Raw genomic sequence first — 18,520 nt, 5'->3', positions numbered from 1 at the left:
GAGGTTCAGCCAGACACTTCAGGTAATCTCAGTAAATACATTGCTGCATTAAACTGCATTGCTAAAAGGGGAATGCATACATATTCGCAATTTCTTCTAGGGTTAGCATGGGAATGTGAACGGCACGTCTGTGCACCCACACGCCATTGTAATGTGCCAGATGGGTTTAGGCAATTTAGGACTACAGAGCCAGTCAACTTAAAAACTTAGAACTCTCACCTCAAAAAAACACTTCTCTGTCGGATAACTGATTTTTTTTAATTGCTGGTAAGAAAACTGTTGCAGCCGTACCATATAAAAGTTGTTATACTAAAGGATTAAGATTGGTTTTTAAATTTGATGAACGTTCATGATGAACATGAAATTTTCCATGATACTTTCTACTAATTTGGGTTGGTTTCTTTGGAAGTGTTATTTTTGGTATAGTTAGTCATGTAAGAGTGCTAAATCTACTTCTGTGTAGAGAAGTTTGACCTTGCCTAAATAAAAGACTTAGTGAACAATTGAGAGGAAAAACCCCAAAAATTCTGAAGTTGATGATGAAAATTAATAAAGGGCATGCAAATTTTAAATGCAAGTTAGGAATTAAATTATTTTGTATTGAAATTTCTAAATTATAGATTAGGTGCATAATATTTAACATACTTAAAAACTAATGGAACTTTTAATTCATACAGTATTTGTGCCTTTGGACCTAGAAACTGCAAAACATTTGGGTGCTCAACTCCTAATGGTTATCATGAGTGGCAAACAGTTGGGACATGCCATAGTGGTGTGGGTCTGGCCTAGAAAGCCAGGCAGTTTCCTCTTTAAAACAGTTTATGTAAGAAGGCATGTATAAGATCTAAAGAAAATTATTTAACAAGCCTAACTTCTTTGAGAGGAAATATAAAAATATCTTGAATATATTAAAACTGATACTTAATCAAAATTAGCTTAATTGGAGTGTTACTGAAGTTATCTGTTAATCTAAAGCAGGAAAGAAATAAAACCTTAGAGCTAAGGAGTCTTATGACAAATGAATAAAAAGTCCTGGGAAAGAACCTCATTTTTCTGTAGTGGTACTTATCTGTAAAACAGACATTACAGCGTTTCTTTAACATTGATTTTCCTGTGTTTGGTTCCTATGATTTTGGAAGTGCAGACATCTGCATATAAAGCTGCATATGTGGGTTGGAGGAAAGGCAAAATGGCTGAACTCCCCTTTAATCTGGGTTTGATCCAAAAGGTGTATTATAGCGTGACTAGAGCAGAGATGCCTGTGTTCCCTGGGGTGTATAAATCTCCTCCATAGTCTGCCTCCAGGAAAAAACTGGCCCGACTCTGAAAGGACTACATTAGTTCCAGTTGTGAGGAGTGTGGAAAATGAATTAATTTTTGGCTAACCTGCTTCTGAGCACGGTGCTTCCCTTTTCACAGCCTTAGACAGCTGTTGTCCTCGTTTAAGTACCTACGCTATCGTTCTGTAGTGAATGCCTTTGAGACTGGGTTGTCCAGTATGATATTGTAGTTAACAAAGTTTGATTTAGACTATCCGAAACAAACTATCCTTTCATGCATGTAGTAGCAGCTTCCCAAGATGAGAGCTACATAAATTTGTTTCAGGGCAAATTTTGACAAAAGCAGGAGAGAAAACAGTGGCTTTGTGGCAAGTCTTACTGTTGCAAGCATTTCTATCTTGCTCTGTTCACATTGATTATAAGAATGTATTTTGTCTACTTCTAAGCAGATTAAACAGTGATGTTATTCACACCAGCTCCTCTAAGTAACTATGTGCTTGAAGGAGCTGCAATGAGAAATCAACCTGTATGTTCTCCAAATCTTAGGTCTGAATCCATTTCCAAGTGATACATGCTGGTGATGTCTCTGAAAACTGCCTTCATGGCTGGCTGGACATTGACTTCTAATCTGATTTTGCCAGCAACAATAGAACAGGGGAAAAAAAGACTGACTTTCTCATACTTGGGCGCCCCATTTGGAATTATTTAGAAAAATTTGGCTTTTTTACTTCATTATGTATTGACATGGCTGTCACTGGAGCAGTATATTGTGGAGTATGTTGTGGAGCAGTGTAGAGTAGGATTTTTCTTCATGGTGTACCACCTGTAAAAAGAAAACAGTGTTGATTTTTCTTACTGGATGAACTTTTATGTATCCTTATTGTTAAGTTATTTCAGTCAAAACCCATGTTTCTTCTTGCGTTGCTGCTAGATGTTCTGTATCTGTAAAATGAAGAAAACTACTATTCATCACCACAACATCCAAAACAAACAACTTCTTCCCCTGGAATAAAACAAAACAAAGCCAACAGAACATCCAAAAAGACCACTCCAACAGCATCAATAAAAGGAATTAGAAAATTCTGAGTTTCCTTTATGGCATTTCAAACAAACCTTCTTATGTATTCTTTTTGAATGGAAGATACATGTAAGAGGGGAAAAAAAGTTTATTGTGCATAATTTACGTGTAACTTCCACTTTATATTGATGGACTTTCTGCATGCATGTTGAAGAGAAACACCCATGTGTCTGAGATCTGTGTAGTGTCTGTTAAGATATGTTCTTAGCAACTTTTCATGTTTTGAGTATTTTATTGGTTATAGACGTAGTTGGCGTTCTTTATGTCATCTTAACTTTATTACAGTTTTCCACATTATGGTCAATACTTTTCCACAAGGATTCCAAGTAAAAAAACACAAGGTCTTTCCAGCTTGCTTTCTGGGCTTTTTTGACTACTTGTAGTCACTCTGTTTCTGTCACATAGAGGACTGTGGACTGACTAATACAATGCTGTTAGCTTCATCTCTGACAGAGTCTGTATATACGCAGGATACCAAATGCTAAGCAGGTATTCTTATCTGTTTATCCACCTGGAAAACCACTTTGTCATAGCAGTATTTTGAGTCTGCGTCAAACTAGACTAATGATTATGATGATCTGCTTGCTTCTGCTTGGTCTGGTTCACAGCTATGCTGTTCAGCTTAAAAGCTGAAAATAGGATCAGAAAAAGAACTCCAGCTGATGCTGAAGAGAGAAATTAAAAGTCTGGCTAGCTTCCTCTGCAACTTAAGTTTTCATCAGTGTGTTTTGAATTTAAATAGGGAGCCCAAATTATTTTTATCTATCTTAAGACAGCGTAAATTTCTAAAAATCCTTCAGAAGAAAACTCTTCAATGTCGGTTCTGGATGCTAGGACTTTAAGCTGTAGTGCCCTTTTCCCAGTACATGAAGCTGTTTTTTTTTACTGCAGCTGAAATTAAGGTTTGTTAATTGAATGAATTAACAGCAGTAACACATTGAACACTGAACAGCCAGTGAAAGCTATTGCAGTCAGATAAATACAGTAAACAAAATCAGGGCTTGTGGCTGGATTCTTCCCCAGCTCCTTTAGTTTTTGGAATTATGTGAAAATTTTAATAATACCAGACGGGGATAATTTTTAACCAGTGTGCTGGACATGTTTTTTAAGGAAGCCAGAAACTAGGAAAATACTTTTTAAAAGGCTGGAGAAGTAGAAATGCTGTTTTGACATTCCTACAATTCTTTCGTGGGATTCTATCACATGACTGATTTCTTTTTTTTTTTTTTTTTCCTTTATGGCAAGTACCAACCAAAGATACCATCGGTACCTTTAAACGTATTTTTAAAAATTTCTGGTAGAACTTCAATTTAGGGCTCTATTCCACTAAACTGAAACAAGTCTGCTTATTTGCCCAAAGTGGGGGGGGGGGGGGAGAAAAAGGGTAAAGTAGAAGAACTGAGGTGGTTAAACTGATGTTGTACATTTATCTTAAACTATTAGAGAATTTTATTGAAATAATTTATTGTTTATTTGGGGATTTCTTTAATTAGGCTTATATATCAGGTTTAAATCTGGTTTCTATTCTTGTCTGTTACAGCATTGATGATTCAAGTATGCTTGACTCTTAAGTGACAAAGTATTAATTTCAGCATTAAATAGTATTTCCCTGGTAATGTGTTAGGTTGTCTCTTCATAGCTTTACAAGCTAATTTCTGCAATGTGTATGCAAAGGAGAACATAGTATGTCAAAACAAGCTTGGATTCCACACTGAAGTATGTGATTCCCGGCCTGACTAGGTTTCAGCATACCGGGATAAGTCAGGCAATGTTTTTACCTTTGCTGTGTTAAGTGTATAAAAGATGGAAACATGACAGACAAAGAAACCACTTGCCCTTCAAGTGAAATTTGTCCTTATTAAATAACACCTCAAAACATTTCTTTCCCTTTCCACTAATAAATATGCTCAATCTAGTGTTCCTTATTAAGCAAGATACACTTTGTATGGTTAATTAAAAGGCTAATGTATGAGAGAAATCAGTTAAATATATACTTACTTGTGTCCAGGTAGAAGAGGTGCTAAGCAAGCAAGCAGGATTTTGGGGAGTTTGGTTTCCTTTTGAGTCTCTTAGCCTTTTTTTGCCCGTTCTGCCCAAAGGAGGACAGTATAGGGCTCTAGAGAACAGTATCAAACATTCTCATGCAGCATAAAGAAACATTATTATCGGTGAATGTGAAAGCTTACTTTTCTCAAAACACTGTATGTAATTTCAGTTTGCTGTTACAGGTGCATGCCATTTTATAACATATGACTTTTTGTCAAGATCAAGGCATTTACTTTAAAATCAGTCTGTCTAGTGCTGTTCATTTTAAGTACTTTCTCCATTCAACTTAAAACATTCCTTTAACAAACCACCACCACAAACAAAGGAGCTATATACTGGAGGATGCATATGGGAATGCATGGAAAGGGGCATTCCACCTTGGGTCATGGAATGACAACTGTTCTGCTTGGCTGCATTCTCATGGTTGGTGATTTGTGAATGCAACACACCTGCCTCTTTTCCCTAATCTTTCCATTTGCATGTGAAAATAACGAGTTCCATGATTCATCATTATAACAAGTGTAAATTAAGCATGTAATTTCATGTGTGTTTCTTTATCTTCTTAACTCTTGAAGGAAGACTAGCACCTGACTTGCAAAGTTTTGGAAGGTTGGTATATATATGTGTGTGTGTGTTTATTTTTAGGAGTTTTGTCTATTCCAAGTAGGGCTCAACATGGCTTCTGGTATTTTAAAAAACATTGTATTTATACGCACTGTTTGAATTTCATGGGCTCTTATCTTCAGAGGAGAATTTCAAATACTGTACTTTGTATATGCTGCTCTCAATCTGGAAATGAAGAGAATTTATTTTGTGATAAATATTCTTACCCAAGGCAATTGAACATGTTATGTAAGGCAGGTTTTAAATAACAAGAAAAATGTAGAGTATTTCAACATTGTGAAATACTTGAGGCATTTCAGAGATAGGACCACTAAAAGAAGCCTCTGATTTTAAGGAAGCAAGAAAATTACCTTTTCAAAAGAGGACAGTGAGAACATAAAGTATCCATCTGTAGCCTGAACTCTAAAGCCTACAGGCAAATAGAATTCTCAAATCTCACTTAAAATTGGACTTGTTTTTATTGAAGTTTAAGACCAGACCACATAATAGGTATGGAGATGCTGATACACATCATAAGTTTAGAGGCTCCAGGAATATTCATAAAGATTCTACAGTAGTGTAACACAATACTGGTACCTCACAACTTGCTGTCTGCTAGCACTGATTGTTTTAACACATTTCTCCAAATGCTAGGAAATAAGTAGGAGCACGTGGTGTGAAAAGAATCTGGCCTCTTGCTTGCCACAAACATTAAAAGCTGAATATTGACATACCTTTTCCTTAAAAATAATGTGATTGTTCTTCTCTTTTCAGTCAGATACCCATTCCACACCTGTTTACGTGAATTAGTTTCTTGATTTCAGTATACGTCTGAAGAGGCAGGACGTTACCAGTTGAAAGGGTTTCGCCATGTATCAAACCCAGTTTAGAGCATTATAGCACTAATTATTTAATCCTACTTCTGAACATATCTGGAATGATTATAGCAATCAAATCTTTGATGATTCTGACAGTTTATGAAGAAAAAAAAAAAAAGCCAGTATTACCATCAGGTAGCAAGACACTTATTGAGGTAAGAGGAAAGGTTTTGAAGGGCAGTCTTACTTTATGAAACCTTTTTCTGCCCAACTGAGAAAATGTCTTTTTTTTTTTCCTTAAGTCATTAATATGAGTTTGATGTAATGCACCTTTTCATCTGATATCCTCAAGGTAGGACCTATTATTTCTCAGTACAGACATTTTTGAACTATTACACCCCTCAAAAATTAACAAAAACCAACAATTCTCTTGACCTTCAGTTGATACACAAGATGAGTTTATCTACCAGATTTTGCTGTCCTGGCTTTCCAGAGTTTCTGTGTAACAATTGAATCTTTCTCCCAAAGTGAAATCCAAAGTATTCATACTAGTTTTGTCTCTAAAATTTGCATTAATTCTAAATTTTTAAGTATTAGAGATCTAATGAGGCAGATATGTGTAATGCATGAATAATTCCTGTCTTTTTACTGAATTGAAACTTTGTATTTGATGAGTTTTGATTGTGTGTTGTACCATTCTGCCATTATCCCTGTAGTTCATTCCTGTTGCATGGTATACGAATGCATTGTATAGTTTTAAACATGTTGAGAACAGAGCGTGGACATAGTTCACTTCAGGAATGGAAGTACTGTCCCTTCATAAAGATGTATTAAAATAATTTCTCTTATATTCCCAGTACTAAACATTGCTATTAAGTCACAGTAAACTTTAATTAGATAACATTTGTTGTACTGAACTATATACGTTGGGGGGGGGGGGGGAAGTGTAATGTAAACCTGTTCAAACAAGAAAAACTGTTCTTCTATGTATTTCTAGCGTTCTATCAGTTTCCGTAGTGACAGCCGCCCAGATCTCTTCAGTCCACGACCATGGTCTCGAAATATGCCCCCCGCTAACACAAAGCGGAGAGACAGCAAACTATGGAGTGAGACCTTTGATGTTTGTGTCAATCACGTGCTTACATCTAAAGAAATCAAGCGTCAAGAGGTATAATTTTTTTTTTTTACCATGAATGTTCATGTTCAAAAAGACTTTTCATGTTCAAAAGTCATCTTTAAGGCATGGAGTTGAGGAATGCTACTAGGCATTAGAATAGTACTTGAAACTTTCCTGAAATTAAGCAGAACACCACCACCTCCACTAGCAGCAGAATTCCATCCCTAGTCTTTATAATTCAAGCTATATTAGATGAATATGTCCTTTTTTAAAATCAACTCGTCGTATTTCCTTAATAAATGTGAAGTAACTAAGATACATTGTACTGTGATTGGCTGAATGGTGTACATGTTCTGTATGACAGTTTCTGTAGTGATGGTTGGTATTTTGTTGTTCTAGTAATGATAGACGAGCATGCTATTTCAGGAACAGGTAATTCATCGAGTGATATTTACGCACAGAAATGCACAATCATTTCCCTTGTTGGAAAACAGTGTCGCTGAGGAAGTTTTCAGTGCTAGAAAGATGAAATACTGATCAAAAGATGTATCTTCCAAAGCGCAAAAAAAAAAAAAAAAAAAAAAGAAGAGTAGGTCAGTGGTTTTAATGTGTTGTAGATGACAAATTTTAAATAGTTCATGTTACAGTGACAGAGCTCCCACAGAATCAAGGTTTCTTTCTACAGAAATTTCTAGCAGTATCAACAAAGTTTGTAACAATCTCTCAGAATATTTCAGGGACTGAATCATAAATCAAACAACAGTAACGTCAAGCATTTCTTATACAGATTTTAACATTGTACAAGAATTAATAGGAAATAACTTTCAGAATTGAGAACTTCAAAGGCATTTTATTGGAAAAATAAACTGTAGAAACTGTTTGCATAGCGTAATAGTCATTACTGTCTTGGGGCAGAAGCCAGGGCCCTTCACGGAGCCCAAATAAATGAGCTGTATTCCAGGAAGTTTTGCATAAGGGTTCTGCTTTATATTGGTTCTTATACCACATGCCTCCACAGACTATCTGAGCTGCTTCCGTGCACGCGCTGTCAGTTAACTCATGCTATGGCGAGCCTTCGTGCATGCATATTATCAAGCTAGGAGAATCTGCACTAGCTGAAAATGTTCTTCCATGATTTATGCAGGTTGAAAACATAAACTGTAAAGTTTGTAATTCTAACTGACCAAAATGTTAACCTTTACTGTACCCCAGTTTAGCATGAAATCATGTAATAAGTAAACACAATGGTATTTTGATAAGCCAGTGTATTAGAGTGGTGGTGATTTTTAATCTGCCAGCATTAAATTCTCAAATCTGCTTCAAAAGAAGTAACAGCCAACAGTTAAGTAGAGCTCAGCCTTTATAACAAAAAAAATGAACTGCTACCAAAAAAAAAAAAAGTGCTCACTACCAAAGAAAAGTTTTAAAGAAGATCTGTTTTTTACTTACTAGACTACCTGGAACTTTTACCACTGCATGTGTTAAAACGGAGCACAACAAACTCCTATGCAAAGAGTTGTATAAATGGTTAAGACATAGTTGAGTCAAAATATCACACTGAAGATAGCTACCCCATCTGGAAACACATCCATTTGAAAAAATATGAATTCTGTGGCTATTTCCGATAAGCATTTAATGAACAATCTGTTATAGCTCTCTTTTTAAAAAATACTGCACATGATTTTGTAGCTATGGAATAAAGCCTTACTTTATTTCTGCAATTAGATTTAGCAGAGAAATTTTGCTACATGGTATTAAGACAGCTGTTCAGAATATAACATCAAGTCCACAAGTTGAGTATAGATTAAAGAAAGATATTTCATAATATTTGTGTCTCTCTTTACAGGCTATCTTTGAACTTTCCCAGGGAGAAGAAGACTTAATAGAAGATCTGAAGCTAGCAAAAAAAGTATGTTTTTAAAAAAAACACAATACAACAAACAGTAGTAGTCATTGGTTCATACCACTTTGAAAATAATCCTTGCTTTTAATACTTGCTAAGACAGTAAAAGGGGGGAAAAAAAACAACTACATTTCTATTATCCTGTTCTTTCTGAAACACTTAAATGTGCTGCTTTAATTATTTTTTTAAGTATGAAATGGTTATTTTAAGATATGGTTATGAAACTTTAAAATATTCTCAGGAATTGGTCTTGTTTTTACTTACAGGGAGCTTTAAATGCTATCACTAATTTTTCAACTATCAATTATATGTTAATTACAGAGCTCCCTTTTTTCCTCTTCAGGCTTATCATGACCCAATGCTTAAACTTTCCATAATGACAGAGCAAGAGTTGAACCAAATTTTTGGAACGTTGGACTCTCTAATTCCTCTACATGAAGGTAAAACTCAAGTAGTCTTTGTCTGCATTACTATTGCACATAAATTTATAGTCATCCAGTTCATTAAGTGAAGTTTCTTTTCTTTTTTAAATTATGATCAGATCTTCTTCGGCGACTTCAAGAAGTCAGGAAACCTGATGGATCAACAGAACATGTTGGCCATATTCTTGTGGGTTGGGTAAGGCAGAGTTTTTAATCAATTTTGGGACTTTAGTTTGGAGCTGTTGGGTAAGGCAGAGTTTTTAATCAATTTTGGGACTTTAGTTTGGAGCTGCAATATAGTTTTTATCAGACAATTTCCTTTCCACATCTAGCATAATATGTCAAAAATATATTCTCCAATTATTTTTACATGGTAACCTTTATTTTTAAAGACAACTATTTAGAGACATAATGGAATATTTTATCTTTTCAGATATTTCCCATTAAAAGATTTAGACTAGGATGTTGTTTTTAAAGCTTTTGCTACTCAGGAGCTGAGCAGTATTTAATATGCTTTAAATAAAAAGAGTCAAACTAGAGTTTGTCTGATGTAGATAATTTAAAAATCTGCCCCTATTTGTATTCTGGTTTCCTAGGGAAATGAAGCTTGAACAGTCACATTGTGTAAGGGCACCCTGCAGTTATTTCTGAATGTCAGTCTGCTCCAGTCAAGGTAATAGGTAGTCATTAGTGCTGTCAAAGATACTAATTTTCTAGAAGTTTGTTAAAGTAAGGCAGACAGGGATACAAGTGAGATGCTATTGCTGCCTCCCAAAACAAAAAGTTGGTAAGTTCACTTTTCACTAGCATCCAACAACATAACTACTGGAAATAGCTTTTGGGTTTTTTTGTTTTGTTGTTTTTTGGGGTTTTTTTTGTTTTTTTTTTTTATAACATTGCTCATATTAAAAATGAGCTGTTTTAAAAAGGATTTAGATATGTCAAAAGTTTATTTGTAAGCATATGTAAGGAATGAAATTTAGCAGGAAAAAAGGGCCTGACATTTTTAAGGCATTAGTTATTAACAGGCATTTAGCAGCTCTGTGTGAAACAGTGGCTTATTGTAAATATGAGAAACATGATCACTACTAGCACATAATGCAAATAGTTAATGATAAGCTTGTAAGTGTCAAAAATTACCTCTGTTTTTCTTTGCATAAAGTAATTTTAAATATGTTTATTTTCTGGTGTGTTGTGAACACCAGTGAACTTCTCTTGGTCCAAATATGTCTGAGTCTAATTTCTTTTGTTGAAGATTTTACATACATTGTGTGTTAATATAGCAAGTTTTGTAAATGGATATATTGCACTAACCAACATATAAGCTCGGGGTGGGGGGGTGTTTGGTTGTTTTTTTTCACATTTAAGGCACAGTTCTGTCGTCTTAGTTTGGTCAAGGCTCTTGAGGGCAATATAGAAGTTTGCTTATCTAAAAAAGGCCAGGTCTAGGAGTACTCATTCCTACGCTTTTGTTTCCACTCATAATTAAAATCAGAGTCTGTTTTCAACTATTGCCTGCACTAAGTAGTGCTCAATCTTCAGGCATGGATATTTTTAATGCTTTGGAATAATATTGGAGATCTCTAGGATCTGAGAAGAAAGATTCTCAGCATATGAGTTCTGACATCCTCAATCACTTGAAACTTTCTATATAGCAAACTGTGCTTTGTTTCAGCTGCAGAATAATTTATTTCTTTCCTCAGCTTCCATGCCTAAACACCTATGATAGCTACTGCAGCAATCAAGTAGCAGCCAAAGCTTTACTGGATCATAAGAAACAAGATCACAGAGTGCAAGACTTCCTACAGCGCTGCTTAGAGTCTCCTTTTAGTCGCAAACTGGACCTTTGGAATTTCCTTGACATCCCAAGAAGCCGTTTGGTTAAATACCCATTACTACTCAGAGAAATTTTGAGACACACACCAAACGATCATGCAGATCAGCAGCACCTTGAAGAAGCTGTGAGTTACTGTTTGGTTTAGTTTTTTTTAGGAGATTACAGCACTGTTATCTTATTAATGAATTAAGGGACACTACATAAAATACGGAAATGCTAATACTTACACAAACAGCCGAAACTAATACATGAAATATCTAGCCCTGCTTCCCCAGTTAAATCCTATTTCAGTAGCAAAGTGATACCAAAAAAAGGGGGTGGGTGGAAGGTGTTTTCCACAGCTCCTGTCCAATCCTTGTCCATTTTGTAGTTACCTTTCAATGTCATTTTCCATTCTGATCTAAGTTGGGTAATGTGGAGATTTCTTTTCAGGTTTTAGATCATTTCGATAGGTTTTATTCCCTGGCTTCAGACCTTGCATAACCTCTGAATCTGGATTAATTATCATCTGCAGGAATGTTGATGAAATTTGACTTCATTCTTTTTTATTCAGAATAGTGTTGCACTTTCTGAAGTAAAACCAGAGGGATAAATCCAAGGCTTTAAAACTTACTTAGTAATATAAAGGGACCTTATTCAGATATTCTGAAAGGTTTCTAAGATTTCTGTTCTTTTCCATAGAGTGAGGGGGGGGTGGTGTATATATAAAAAATGCAATAAAAGGTGCACATATGCAAGTGTGTATCTGGGAGTAAAGGAGTTTACTCTAGTGGATTTGTTTGAAACACACTTCTAAATTAATGAATAAATAAGTATCATCAGTGTCCTACTGATTTTAATAGTATTTAAATGTAAGTAAATTTAATTACTATTTTGAGGACAAAATTTATTATTTGCCTAGACTTGAATATTTTGTATATTTTTAGTATTTGTTTGCTGAAAAATGACAGCCCTGCTTTTTTTGGATAGTGCATGTTTCACAACATATGTACCTGACCACTACTGTTCTGCTATTCCTTCCCCAAATCCCTTGCCCAGCTCCGTTGTGAAATTGGACAACTGTGGTTTAAATTCAAAGTTTGGATACTTGCATTTACATGTAATCTATAAGGTACATTTTCCCCTTGTGCATATTCCTTTAAACCCAAACAAAAAATCATAAATACCTCAAAGAATCCTTCTTATTTCTGAGGTTTGCTTTACTACATAATGTCTGGTAATATCTTTAAAAAACAAATTTAAATCCTTTCTTCCAGTATTTGTATTTGGTAATAAACTATAATCAGAATTTTTTTTCCTTGATATTCCAATAGCCTTATATAGCTTTGCGGTATTCTGCTTCAGCAGATCACTGTTTATCTTTGAAGTGATATATTTTATAAATTGTATATGTCAGGTTAAATTAGGAAACAGAAATTACTGTATGTGGTTGACTCTTAACACTGTTTTAGGCTTATGAATTCTATTTGTCTTCCTGTCTGGCAATCTGCTATAAGCACACTGGGCCAAGCTGATCCCTGATAAATCTCCTGGGATCAGTAGATTCTTGAATTACCTGTTTGGGCATGTATGTCTCAACCCATTCCCCTGCTCCACCTCCAGTTATTTAACAGAGGAATTTGATCGGTCTAAGCAACTGATGATCACTGTTAGAGTTGAATAAAATCAACAGAACTTTACATCCACATGCCCAATTAAGGAGACATATTTTAAATTTCAGATAAATTGATGTCAAGGTCCTTAAAGAGTGCATAGTATAAGGAAACTCAAGATGGGGAGCGCAATTTTATAGAAAAGGCAAAGCTTTCTTTTTAATGTTTTTTAAAGTAAAAAGTCAAAATAATTACTACTTTTAATTGTAAAAATTTTACATATATGCAAGAAGTGGAATTGTAAAATAAAATTAATTCACCTTATTTCCAGAGGGTAATTTCCATAGTGAACAACAGTTGTGAATTTAGTGTTTCAGGCTAGTTCCATATTTTGTGGGATAAGGATCTTGGTAGTTCTTCTGTTTCTTGTTCTCTGATATGATGCAGTAGTTTTCAGATAATTACAATCTATTTCAAATAAATATTTTTAAGGCAGGTTATTTGTCCTCTGTTAGAAACAATGATAAAGCTAAACAGAAGTGTCTTTGTACACTGTAGTCTGCTTAATTCTGTTGCTAATATTAATACTCTTATAGACTGGCCTACATAAATTCATTAAACATACACTGTAAATCAAAATGTATTTTCTTGTAGCTACATTTCATTAGGAAATGTTATTAGGAGACAGCTGTGAATACTGGACTGTCTAATTAAAGTTCATGTGTTTTTCTTTTTTTTTCTGTAGATAAATATAATTCAGGGCATAGTGGCTGAAATCAACATAAAGACTGGTGAATCTGAATGCCAGTATTACAAAGAGAGACTTATTTATCTTGAAGAAGGTCAAAGGGATTCATTGATTGATAATTCACGTGTTGTATGTTGTCATGGTGAACTGAAGAACAACAGGGGAGTGGTAAGGAATAAATCTTTTGTCATAAATAGCTTCTAAAGATATCTTCTTTTTGCAGGACAGCTAAAAGAGCTGTGAGTATACATACAGAAACATCACCCTATCATACCCTCTCATGTACAGGAAGTTGATAAATATTGACTATTATATATAACACTTATCATTTTGCTTAGCAAGCAAATACCTGTATATGAAGGTAGGCTTGTATGTGTGTCTGTCTCTTAAGGGGACTTAACAATATTCTGGCTAAATTGTAAATTGATAAATTTCAGTAAAACTTGCAGGGGAAAAAAAATACAAATAAGAAACATCTTTCTCGTCTCAGAGATGTGATAGTAATGTCTCTAATGACACACAAAATATACTAACATTTTAAATCTGTCAAAGGCTGTGGTTATTAAGAATGTTTTACTTGATTATTTGTTGAAGTTCAGTGAGAATTCGTTGACCAGAGAAGTTTGGTATTTGATACTGCCAATTCCAGTCTCCAGGAGTCTGCAATATTGATAAGTGTCATAAGCAGAATTTTCCAATATAAAAAATAAAGAACATGCAGATTACTAGAGAACAGAATATAATAGAAAAGAAACCAGTCATTCTTAGACTTTTTTTTTTCTATGTCAAATAGAAACAAGGTGAAATTTTGAGTGGACAAACAATGAAAAAAAATGTTTTTCTCATTAACTGAGCTCTTAAAAGTTTTATTTAAAAAAAAAAACAAAATAAGCATAATTCTAAATGCATTTCTCAGCATTGGGAGCGCTTCTTTGTAGCATGTTTATGCATACAATAGAAGGATCACGTTTTACCATATGGCTGAGATGGAGAGGTGAAATGGAGGCTGTTTTCTGGTTCACCTGATAAGGATCAGGCAGGCAGTTAATGTATAGTAAACTAGCAGGAACAAACTGGCAATTTTCATCTTTCTAGTGAACTTTTACTCCATCCATGCTATCCCTTCCTTTCTTTGGTAGCATAACATGAAGTATATAGTTAATTCTTTTTCATTTGTGAACAATATTTAAAATTTTCCAGTATTTTTGGGAGGTTTCCACACTGATGTATTCCTTGAATACAATTGTCAGTGTGGGATATTTTTGTTTCTGCGTTTCTTTGATACGGGTTGAAAAGCAGATCGAACCATTTATATCTTAATGTTATTGGTCTCCTTCTCATACCTGCTGTTACAAATTATTAGCTTTCGCAGCAAGTAAGAGATCTCGCCATTGAAAATGTTTCATATGACTCCCACTAAAATCGGCCATAACAAAGCTTTACGTTATGAAGAATCTGCAACATTTTGTGGATGATGGTTTAAAAACTGAGTTTCAAAATAAACCAGATATTTTTGCTGCACACTCAGAATATTAAAAAAACCACCAAAACCTAACCCTACTTCAGAAGCAAACATCCATACCTGTATATACCTCCAATGTTTAATCTCACATTTTCGCTCTCTTTCATATTTCATTAATATGAAAAGGCAGCCATTTGCCAAACATCTAAACTGAAACACATACTGGATAGATTTTTTTTTTTTACTTTTTTTTTTTTTTACCTGACTCTGCATAGAGTCGCTGTTAATACAAAAGGTGACAGCACTGCAGAATAAAGAACAAGCAAGAAGTTTAGGTGTGTGTCCTGCAAAGACTTAGAGAGGCCCAAGCAGAAGAAAATTGGACTACTTACGGATATAAAATGAGGCGTCTGTTGCTGAAAAATAGAATGACAATGGACTTTTTGAATATCAGAAGACTGCCAAGGCATATTGGGAAAGGTTTCTGCTATAATTACCTCTTTCATTACAGTTTTCTGAAAGCATGAGCTACTGGAAGATGGGATAGTGAGCTAAATGGATCTGAAGATCCATCTTGTGTTAAAACCAGAAATAATGCATCTATTTCGATTTAGAATCAGGTCAACTTTAGAAGCAAAGAACAGTTACTCATGACTGAGAAGAAAGTTTTGGCATTGAAAAACAAAAAATTAATTTTGATGCATGATATCAAGTGAAATTAATTTAAAATTTCGGTTTGTTTATTATTGGAAGCCACTGGAGATTGCAAAAGGAGGAGGAACATAATTTAAAGATGATAACAGGTGACTTGTGCCACCTAGGAGCAAAAGTAATTTTCTGATCTTCAAAGAGCTGTGATGAAGCTGATTGTGAGCAGCATGTGAATTGTAAAAAGACTGCTCATAATTGTTCATTGAAAATATCTGAATGGGTAAGATTCTGTGTCTCTTAGTAACACAGGCAGTAGAGAAAAGTTAAAGTGGGTGTCAAAGAAAAATGCATATAAGCATGGTGCTGTAGAGGGAGCTTTGATGTGTCATGCACATTTCAAGGCCTCAACGCTAAAAGATTAACTAGGATCATGACATAAACTGAGGACAAGAAAAATAATTTTAGAAGTTTTTAAATGGTTATATTTAGATACTTACATGCTGTTGCTCCATAAGACCTTTAAATAGTGGGGAGAGAGGAATCCGTATTTATTTTAACTGTTGAAAACACAAGGTTATAATGCACTAGAGTTTAAATTTTGTTTAATGATGTTCTAAAGGAATAATGCATTATTATTTATTAATTTTTAACAGAAACTGCATGTCTTCCTCTTTGAAGAAGTGTTGGTGATTACTCGAGCTATCACACATAATGAACAGCTCTGCTACCAGCTGTATCGTCAGCCAATTCCGGTGAGGGAGCTTGTGCTAGAGGACTTGCAAGATGGAGAGGTGCGATTGGGTGGATCCATACGTGGTGCATTCAGCAACAATGAGAGAAGTATGACTACACCTTTATTTTTTCTTTGCTTATATAGTGTCATTATTACCTTAAGACACCTGCCAGTGAGACATCAGAATGTTTTCTCCAAAATCCACATTACCTACATCCAACATCTTCATTTTTATTTCAGACTTTTATTATATTGTAACTTGCTACTTTTAGATTGTTCCTCAAAGTTCTCTATAGTGATACTGGGATTTCTTCACACACCTACTTCTTTACTGAATTGAGAAGGGGAGAACATGTAGAATGTAGTAGCAAACTGACAAAATTATAAGCAAGTGTATTTTGAAATCATAAGATAAGCTTTAGCTGGTATGACTTTTATTGTGGAGACGTTGATTGCTATTCCATAACTAAGTCTTCCAGCTGACAGATCACGTAGTGCTCAGTGTTAAGACTGCAGCTATTCATGTTACTGTCAAGAGGTAAGAGTTAATGTCCTTCTAATTAAGCATATTATAAAGATGCTTGTTTCTATTGTAAGGGTCCTTTGAATCTCACCTATCCTGTGAAAACTTTGAGGGGTTTTGGTATGTATTTGCTTTACGAGTGAAGTGAATGGAAGAGATGAGGCAATGTCCAATTGACACAAGGCACAGTATTCAGTGAAGGTTCTGGAAATCTGCTTTGCAGAGAAGTAGAAGGCGAGGTGTTGAAGTGTGGGAGAAGCCTTAATCCTGCTGATTCATTTAAAGCTTTATAGGTAGCTCGTACATGGCAGAAGCAAAATGGTTTGATCCAGCAATAAGAAATTATTAGGAATGCTTGTGGTGGTCTGTGTTCTTGCTCCACAAAACAAGGATACCCAGACTCCCTGGTCTGATGTGGTATTGGCAGGAAAACATTATTAAGTCAAAGATTTTATGGATTCTGTTATTTTAATATGCTCATTTATTATAAAATCCATTCAGCCAAAGCATTCAGTGTTTTGATATGTGTTGTTTCTTTCAGTCAAAAACTTCTTTAGAGTCAGCTTCAAAAATGGATCTCAAAGCCAGTCTCACTCACTCCAAGCCAATGACTCCTTCAACAAACAACAGTGGCTTAACTGTATCCGCCAGGCCAAAGAAAAAGTTATGTCTGCAGGCAAAGCTGGCGTGCTGAACTCGGAAGCATGTTTTCTTTTGTCACCAAATGGAAGCAGAGTACCCCAAGGAGAAACCGTGCTCGAGCAAATGGACCAATCAGACTGTGAGTCAGACTGTAGTATGGACACCAGCGAGATCAGTGTTGACTGTGAACATATGGAACAGACAAACTCTTGTGAAAATGAAAAGCAAATAGAAACCAATGTTTGACAAAAACTTACAGTTCATGGAAGAAAATCTGTCTCTTACCTGTACAGTATTTGCATTCCATACATGGAACCGTTTGGAGAAGCACTTTTAAAATATTTTTTGTGACAATGTCAATGCAGTCCTCCTTGTATTCGTACCTGTGAGTGTAGTACTGTAACTGCTGATCTGTATAAGCTGGAATCTCTTGCAACTCATGTCCTGTGATTATATTCCATAAACATCAAAGGTGGATGAAAGAGGTACTTGACCAGTTATTCTTAATGTTCCTGCTGTAAACAGAATCTCTAAACTACTGTTTATATGTGCATTACACAAAGAATCTTTTCCTAATTTTTAAAGTACTCTATTTGACCTTTAACAGGGCAGCTGAAGATGTGGACTTAATATGGAGTTTCAGGATGGGTATCAAGATAAGTTTTCCTAAAGGCATGGAAGGGAAAAATAGTTTGTTGGGAAAAAAAAAAACAACAAAACATCTTGCAATAACCTATCTGAACTCTTGCGGTTTTAAATCAACAAGAACTATAAACAGCAGGCCATGGAACCAGTGACTCTTCAGGGATTAATTTTTCAAAATGAAGCACTGTCCTAAGATCCAGCAACAGAACTCATTAAAATCTGGTCAAAGTGGTCAGCATAGTGCTATGGTTTATTTATCAAAGCATGTAATGCTAAAAATAATCCAACCGGAAAAAAAACCCCACGACAAAACAACACAAACCCAACCAAACCTTCTACAGCCAGCACTGAATTAAATGAAATGCTGAGAATACTGGGTATTTGTAAATAAGCTGGTAGCTTGCTTTCAATGCCATATAT

The 18,520-nt window shown here is 35.1% G+C and overlaps 1 protein-coding gene across 1 annotated transcript in view; it reads left to right on the top strand.

Annotated features, from left to right (window-relative positions):
• The window catches only part of ARHGEF3 (Rho guanine nucleotide exchange factor (GEF) 3), a 29,524-nt gene extending 11,436 nt beyond the window's left edge, over positions 1–18,088 (top strand). The window contains 9 exon segments of the mRNA XM_010284114.1: positions 1–22; positions 6,823–6,993; positions 8,789–8,851; positions 9,189–9,285; positions 9,387–9,463; positions 10,971–11,228; positions 13,442–13,612; positions 16,211–16,397; positions 17,355–18,088. The exon segment at positions 1–22 is cut by the window's left edge and continues 23 nt beyond it. Coding sequence (XP_010282416.1) covers positions 1–22; positions 6,823–6,993; positions 8,789–8,851; positions 9,189–9,285; positions 9,387–9,463; positions 10,971–11,228; positions 13,442–13,612; positions 16,211–16,397; positions 17,355–17,701 — 1,393 coding nt within the window. The 3' untranslated portion in view covers positions 17,702–18,088.
• Positions 18,089–18,520: the final 432 nt, after the last annotated feature.

Source organism: Phaethon lepturus, unplaced genomic scaffold, assembly GCF_000687285.1.
Source record: "Phaethon lepturus isolate BGI_N335 unplaced genomic scaffold, ASM68728v1 scaffold19823, whole genome shotgun sequence".
NCBI classification, from domain to species: Eukaryota; Metazoa; Chordata; class Aves; order Phaethontiformes; family Phaethontidae; genus Phaethon; species Phaethon lepturus.
The sequence above is the reverse complement of the archived record's forward strand: the minus strand, read 5'-3'. Positions and strand labels throughout refer to the sequence as shown.